The sequence below is a fragment of the Myotis nattereri genome (assembly GCF_964212035.1).
Source record: "Myotis nattereri genome assembly, chromosome: 1".
Classification (NCBI taxonomy): Eukaryota; Metazoa; Chordata; class Mammalia; order Chiroptera; family Vespertilionidae; genus Myotis; species Myotis nattereri.
Window position 1 is genome coordinate 149,563,880 of NC_138075.1, and position 7,961 is coordinate 149,571,840.

General features: G+C 46.3%; 1 protein-coding gene across 1 annotated transcript; it reads right to left on the reverse strand.

Annotated features, from left to right (window-relative positions):
• Window positions 1-223: 223 nt before the first annotated feature.
• On the reverse strand, window positions 224-1,711 carry LOC308531391 (F-box only protein 31-like; the record flags this gene model as incomplete). The annotated part of the gene is made up of 1 exon (XM_081108334.1): window positions 224-1,711. The coding sequence occupies one exon, from the start codon at window positions 1,709-1,711 to the stop codon at window positions 224-226; it is 1,488 nt and encodes a 495-aa protein (XP_080964460.1).
• Window positions 1,712-7,961: the final 6,250 nt, after the last annotated feature.

Genomic DNA, 7,961 nt, shown 5'->3' on the forward strand with positions numbered 1-7,961 from the left:
GTTGAGACCACTGGTCTAAGGTTTATTTCTACCTCAATTGCTGGCACCTACCCAGCCCGGACCTGGTCCGGGCTTGGGCAGGAGGCAAACAACTGATGTGTTTCTCTCACATGGATTATTTCTGTCTTTCCCTCTCTCCCCCACTCTCTCTAAACATCAATGGAAAAATATCCTCGGGTGAGGATTAAAAAAACAAACAAAGGTGGGTAACCTGGTCAGAAGGTCAAATTTTCAAAGTGTTTCGAAGCTGCTTCTCCAGGAGGTTCGAATGAACGCCCTTGAGCATCTCCAGGAAGGCCTGCGGGGATGGCGCCTCCACATTCTGGAAGGTGTTCTGGACTCTGCCGAACAGGAAGAACTGCTTCGCCTCCAGCCAGATGAACCCGAAGTGGTTCTCATCGAACAGGATGAAGACTGCAAGGCAGCGCCTGGTGTAGGCGAAGTCATCCACGCCATAGAAACACATCCTGCAGGTTTTAGGGAAATTCTGGTCTGTTGAGCGCACGCCCACAGGCAGAACAAACGGGACAGGCTGCTGCTCCGAAGCTGCAGCCCCGGACTCCCGGAAGCTGGGCTGGGCAGGGCTCTGCCAGGCATGGCCCTCGCTTTCCTCAGTCCCGTCTTCTTGCTGCTGCTGCTGCTGCTCCCGGATCACCTGCTCATCAATCTCGTGGACCACGCGGGAGAGCTCGTTGAAGTTGCGGAAGATCTTGCCATCTGGCGGCTGGATGCGGCGCATGAGGTGGATTTGTAACGTCGCGATGGGGAATCCCGTGACCTTCGTGAACCTGGCATACTTCCCATGGAAGCTGAGCATGGCAATCGTTTGGCCGCCGGCATCGTATTTGCCTTGGAAGAGGCCTGGCCTGATGAGGTCGTCCGGGTGGCTCGGAGGGAGGTAGAGGCGGCGGTAGGTCAGGCAGTGATATGGCAGTCTGTCCTTTCGGTGGTCTCTCTTGAACCACTGGATGCTAAACCTGTCCTTCTGAATCTGCAGGTGGCATTTGTGGGAAAATCTGTAGAAGGTGTCCACATAGTACTCCACCATGGCTAATTTCCACTCCGTCAGGCGAATTCTAAACAAGGGCTCGAATTCCATTGGGCCATCCACATCGGTGTTAAGGGGAGGCCAGCACGTCCAACCAGTAATGCATAAGCCGTCCACCACTACATTCAGCAGTGTTCTATAGTCCTCAGTATCTAACTGCCACAACCCCAAAATGTGTCTGTATGGGTGGAACAGCTTCGCATAGACTTCTCGATAAGACATACCCCTCCTCACCTGGTTCGACAAGCTTTCAGGAACGCCAAACTCCTCCCGGCAGCGCCGTCTCCAGATGCTGTCGATGTGCAGGATGTGGTGGAATTTGGTGCAGGCCTGGGCCAGGCTGGGCAGGTCGGTGCCGGGGAGGGAGGCGAAGATCTCCACTAGCAGCTCCGGAGGCAGGTCCTGCAGTGAGCAGTGCCGGGGCAGCATGGGGCTCGAGATTCCTCCACTCCCAGCGCAGCACCGCGCTGCCGCATCCGCCTCGAGGTGCTTTCCTGCCAGGGCCGGCTTGCTCTCGGCCGCTGCCATCTCAGCTGGGCCCTGGCATTCCTGACGACACAGCTTGCGCTTGGCCTCTGCTGTGTCAGATGGGCGCTTGCGCTTCTGAGGACACCGACATCCCCGCGAAGAGCCCGCGCTGCAGAGGCAAGCGCACTGCTCCATGCCTCCACACTTAACAGCCACCACAGAATGGGCCACCACCCCTCCGCAGGGTTTTAAGCTGGCTGGGTCCGCCCTAGAGTCCAGCCACTCCCCCCAGGGCCTAGCCACGCCCCCTCAGAGAGGAGCCAATTGTAGGACTTCAAACCCATACCCATTAACAGTCGCCTCCCTTTCCCAGTGCCCCCTCCCTGTCCCCCTGCCCTAGCCCCAGGCAGTCACTCATCTGCTTTCTGTAGGGAGATGCCTCCAGGGATATGCCTATGGGGGGTGGGGGTGGGGGAACATTTCACAGAAATGCAGTAAAGAAAACATACAACTATGGTACATTCTACACAATGGAATACTACGCTGCAGTAAAAAAGAAGGAACTCTTGCCATTTGCAACAGCATGGATGGAGCTGGAGAGCATTATGTTAAGTGAAATTAGCCAGTCAGAGAAAGATAAATACCACATGATTTCACCACTTGTGGAATACAGAGAACAACATAGACTGATGAACAGGGACAGATCCCAATTCTTTCCATTTTTAAATGAAATGCTGAATAAAGTGTTCTTGGTTGCAGATTCTGCCTTTACATCACTTTGAATATTTTGTGCCAATCTCTTCTGACCTGGGATGTTTATGTTGAGAAATCAGCCATCGATCTTATGGAAGCTCCATTGTAAATAATTGTCTTCCTCTTGCTGCTTTTAAGACTCTCTCTTGTCTTTAACTTTTGCCATTTTAATTAGAATGTGTCTTGGTATGGGCCTCTTTGGGTTCATCTTGTTTGGGACTTTCTGCACTTCTTGGACTTGTGTGTCAATTTTCTTCACCAGGTTAGGAAAGTTTACAGTCATTATTTTTATTTTTTTTAACCTTTTATAAAAAAAATTTTAATCCTCACTCAAGGATATTTTTCCATTGATTTTTAGAGAAAGTGGAAGAGAGAGAGAAAGATGGAGAGTAATATCGATGTGAGAGAAACACAGTGATTGGTTGCCTCCTGCATGAGCCCCAACCAGGGTCCAGGTGAGGGAGGAGCCCACAATCGAGGTATGTGCCCTTGACCAGAATTGAACCTGGGACTCTAGTCCACAAGCTGATGCTCTATCCACTGAGCCAAACTGGCTAGGGCTTCAGTCATTATTTCTTCAAATTGGTTCTCAATCCCTTGCTCTCTTTCCTCTTTCTGGTACTCCTGTGACTTGTCGGAGACCACCTATCGTCTTCACTAGCAGAGAAGAGTAGAGACCCCCAAAAGCTGGTGACCTTTGAAGCCCTAACAAAGGTTGGAGCTGTGCACCACCCAGTTAATCTAGATAATGGTAGCTGAAGCAACCTCCCCACCTTTAATCATGTAAATCCTTATTGATAAGATAGTCTTCCTATTACTGGAAATTGCCTGTGGGTGGGCTAGTCTGTGTGTTACTGGAACTTGCCTGCCTAAGGGCTATGCTATGGGTGTATCCCAGATCAATAAAAGGTTGGTGCGACCTGAGCACCAGTGGAAGTCCTCCTCCTTGAGTTGGACTTGCCTGCTTGGTCCCCCAATATTTCCAAATTATCTCGTGTCTTTTCTCTTTCATTTGTGTACAGCTCCTCTTCCAGACCCAAACCCTGACCACGCAGGACGTGGAGGGAAACACACTCAACAGTGACTTGTATGTTGTTATACTTCATGTTAACCCTTAAACTATTTTGTTTTGTTTTGTTTTTGCTGTTGTGATTGGGTGTTTCTTACACTTTGCCTTCCAAATCACTGACTGGATCCTCTGCCTCATCCAACCTACTGTTTATTCCTCCCAGCATATTCTTCTTTTCAGTTATTATTGTTATGCCCAGATTTCAGGATCCCCAAAGGACCACCAGGGAGCCAGCCAAATTCAATGCAAAAGCAAAAGAGTCTTTATTCAAGCTAGCTCAAGTTCCCCGTCCACCACACTCACCAACGCAGCGGCAGGAGGCAGAGAGAGAGAGAGAGAGAGCTCTGTGTGGAGAAGGGTTTTATAAGGGGGTTGGAGTAAGGGGAAGAGAGAGGACTGTGGGCCCTGCTGATTGGCCGGGCACAAGTCGGTGTCTTGTTACACAGGATGTGGTCGTATCTATGGTGCACACTTCCCTTGATTATCATTGGTTAGTTTAAAGAAATCCTAGGTGTGGCTAGCAGAGGCTTGGGCTTCCGGGAAGAAGCTCCTTGCTGAGCACATGGCTAATGACTGCTGCCTAAAAATGGAGGATCCGGGGTAAGATGGAGGGCGTAGCCCTCGCCCTTTCAATTATACTCTTCATTTCTGACTGGTCATTTTATAAGGTTTCTATGTCCTTTTTCATGCTGCTTTAATTCTAATTAAGTTCCTTATAGTTCTCACTAGGTTCCTTGAGTATCCTTAAGCCATTTCTTTGAACTCTATATCTGATTAATTGCTTGCATCGATTTCATTTAGCTCTTTGTCTAGAGATATCTCCTATTCTTTTATTTGGGGCATCTTTCTTTGTCTCCCCACTTTGGCTGCCTATTTGTGTTTGTTTCTATGTATTAAATAGATCTGCTATGACTCCAAGTCTTCGTGGGGTGACCTTATGTAGTCTAGTGAGGGTCTAGTGACATAGTCTCCTTGTTCACCTGAAATGGGTGCTCCAGGAATACATCTGTGTGGGTTATGTAGACCTTCCTATTGCAATTGAGTATTGGTTACTATTGGCCTGTCCATATGTGGTGTCAACTCTCAGGCTGGCTGACTGTGAAGATCAACCCCTACCACAGTGTACTAGTATAAGCTCCTGTGCAGGTGCTGACCATACAAAGCCAAATTCACCTCAGCAGGGTTTGGTGCCTGCCAAGATCTCCCTTTGGATCTTGTGAATGCCACTTGTGAAGCTAATTGAATCCTTCTCTGATGGTGCAGGCAATGCCAGTCACTGCTTGTGACTGGCCCTGGGCAATGTGTTTGGAGCTACAAACACTTTTTGTGGCTGCCTCTACTGAGCCTTGGTGTGCACAGGCAAAATTAAGCTTCCCATTAAGGCTGGCTTTTACCCACACCAGACCTGGAGACAGGTCAGAAAAGTCCCGAGGCACTCCAAAATCCATGTCTGCCTGCTTCCACCTGCCAGCTGCTTGTTAGGCTCAGGCACTGAAAGAGCCTGTCCAGATCTCTTTCTTGATGAGGGTGGGGCGGGCACTTAACTCAAACCTAGAAAAGCAGAAAGGACATTTTATGAGCTCATATCACCAAAACCACATGCAGGATCAGGCACTGGATCTCTCTCTTGCCTTTCCTTTTCTTTGAACACTAATGCCTTTCCTACTCATGTTGTGCAGGTATTCTCCACTCAGTGGGAAAATAGCCATTGACGATTGCAAGTTTACCTCTTTCCAGGTTTATGACTTCAGAGGCAAAAATGGCTTCTCCTTCCAACTTCAGAGTAAAGAAACACAGGGGAAGACCCAGGTATATCCCATGTGGCCCCCCTGACCTATCTTGCTGGCTTAAATGTCCAGACCTGAATTAACTGTTCATCTCTATAGCCAAAAAGCCAGGTCTCTGCAATAGCAGCCCCACCAGAAACACAAGTAAAGGCAGAAAGGAATGGTTATTTTAAGATAGGGTGGGAAGCATTGTTAGTAGATTAAGGAATACAGAGCCGACAAAATAGCAGGTATCCACACCAATGACATGTATGCAAATAATTGAGCTTGTTAAAATGTGGATTGTGGTTCAAAAGGCCTGGGGCAGGTCCGGAGGTCCTATATATCTAAACATTTCCTTTCCACTGCCACAGCCCATGCTTTAAGTAGCAAGGCACTAACTAACCTTTCCATGCATTGCCCACAACTATCTAATGCAGTCGATACTCTAAAGCAGTGGTTCTCAACCTTCCTAATGCCGCGACCCTTTAATACAGTTCCTCATGTTGTGGTGACCCCCAACCATAAAATTATTTTTGTTGCTACTTCATAACTGTAATTTTGTTACTGTTATGAATCATAATGTAAATATCTGATATGCAGGATGTATTTTCATTGTCACAAATTGAAAATAATTAAAGCATAGTGATTAATCACAAAAACAATATATAATTGTATATGTGTTTTCCAATGGTCTTAGGCGACCCCTGTGAAAGGGTCATTCGACCCCCAAAGGGTTCGCGACCCACATGTTGAGAACCACTGCTCTAAAGCATTGGGCTCACCAACAGGGACAGACGCAATCTCACATGCTTGTCTGAGTGCGGTGCCCTCTCAGGGCCGGCTGTGTCCCGTCACAACACTGAAATAGCAGAGGTGTTGCACGTCAGGATCGAGACATAATGGCAGAACTTTGTGATAAAAACACTTTACAATTTCATAGCACCTTCCATTCCAAAGTGTTTCAGAAGCTATATACATTCAGCACCACAGAAAGATGATAGAGGCAGGTTTGGGAGGGGGAGGGAGAAGAAGGTGATGAGGGATGGAGTGGGGGTGGAGGCATATAAGCCAAGGACAGTTGGGTATTTCTCTGTTAACGGCAACACAGCACTAAAAATATTTTCAAAAAGAAAAGAAAGGAAAGAGAACTAAAATCTATAAGGTTCATGCTTAACCAAAGATACTGCATAGTTTGATGTTCAGAATTATTTTCTCAGTAAGTTGCCACTGGTTATAGGTACTCTGAGCACAGAGGGAAAGGAAAGAAAATCTGAAATGAGCTAAACAAACACAAAGATTAAAAATATTACATGAAATCTATAAAGTCTGAATCTAGTAACTCCAGCTTGCATAGGCTATGTCGGTCTTCTTAATTAAACAATTAAGTCTTAAAATCCTAAAGGGCATCCTTCCATCACATACTCTCTGGCACGGGAAATAGCCTTTTGTTTGCAAAGCATTTAGCAAAAGAACTGACTTTTCTAAGCATGACAGAATGTGAACATCTAACTTAACCTTACTACACCTGATGACAGTATGGGTAGTTCATATATGTTCTGAGGTTGCGGGGGGGTGGGGGGAGGTTACTTTATGACAGAGCTTAGAAATGGAAACTTTTCATGACTCCTAGAGTGTTTGCCTTTTTTAAAAAATCCATTTTCTAGTGTGGCTGTTTCCCATTTGTAACCAGGGACTCCTGGGAGCTTCCATGAACTTGGAAGGAGTTCTAAAGTTCACTTCTTCTGACTCCATGCAGCTGATAAATGAAGACCCATGAGTTCCCACAAGACAGTTTCAAAGAGTCCGTGCTCCAGGCAGTATGTGGCCACCTGCCAGGGAAGCACATACCAAATTAAAAGGGCAAGGAGAGAAATCCTTTGGCTAGTTCATATCTCTTGGGGTTTCCAATGAACTCATTGCATTTGTCTCCCTTGTGAAATGTTTTGGTAAATGAGCTTATTTATGAACATTCACAAAACCCTCCAGATAACAAGGAAAAAGAGAGCAGAGATTCTTAGACCAGAAATCCATCTTTCCGCTTCCTTTTATTCACTATCCTCCTGGTGTTTCTCCTCCCACTTTCACTTGAGACAAGGTGGTGAGACCTTCCTCAGCCAGAAGATAACTGGCTACTCCATCAGGAGCATGTAATCTTGAACCGCGTTATTACTGCTTTATCAGAGAGAAAATCGTGCTACTCAGAAAGCCCACAAAGGTATTTCCCAGCATACATATTTTCTTTATCATGGAAATCCTCATTTTCATGAGAAAATACATTAGAATGACCGGTCACTCTTGTGGCTTTACTCTGTAATTTTGGGCTCCTGGCAAAGTTTTGCTCGAAAGCCTATTTTTATAAATGGTGGGAAGTAACTGATGCAGCTGGTTATCTCTCGGGATTCTGTCAGTTTCACAGCTGGAAATGCTGCTGCCACGATCTCTCCAAAGGAGGGTGGTGGTGACGTGTAGGCTTCAGATAAGGATTTACACTGAGAGGCCAGCTCCAGAAACAACACAAGAGATTGTGGGCAGGAGACGGGCAAGGGAAAGGCACAGTCATAAAATTAGAGTTAATGCAATCTTGAAGATAAATGACTATGTTCCATTTCAGTCTGCTGTACAGTCAATAATAGCATAGGAACAAGACTGAGTATATATACCTTGTGAGTGGTAATAATCTAATATGCTAGCTTGGAATGAACAATATAAAAAGAAAGGAACGTTACTAGTTAAACGGAGTGTTTTAAGCAATGGAGTGTTTGGAATTCTATCCTCATTTGACTCATCATTTGAAGTACTGATAGTCTGTTCGCTTCTCAAAAGATTTGAGGTGGCTCAACATTTAACTAATGTC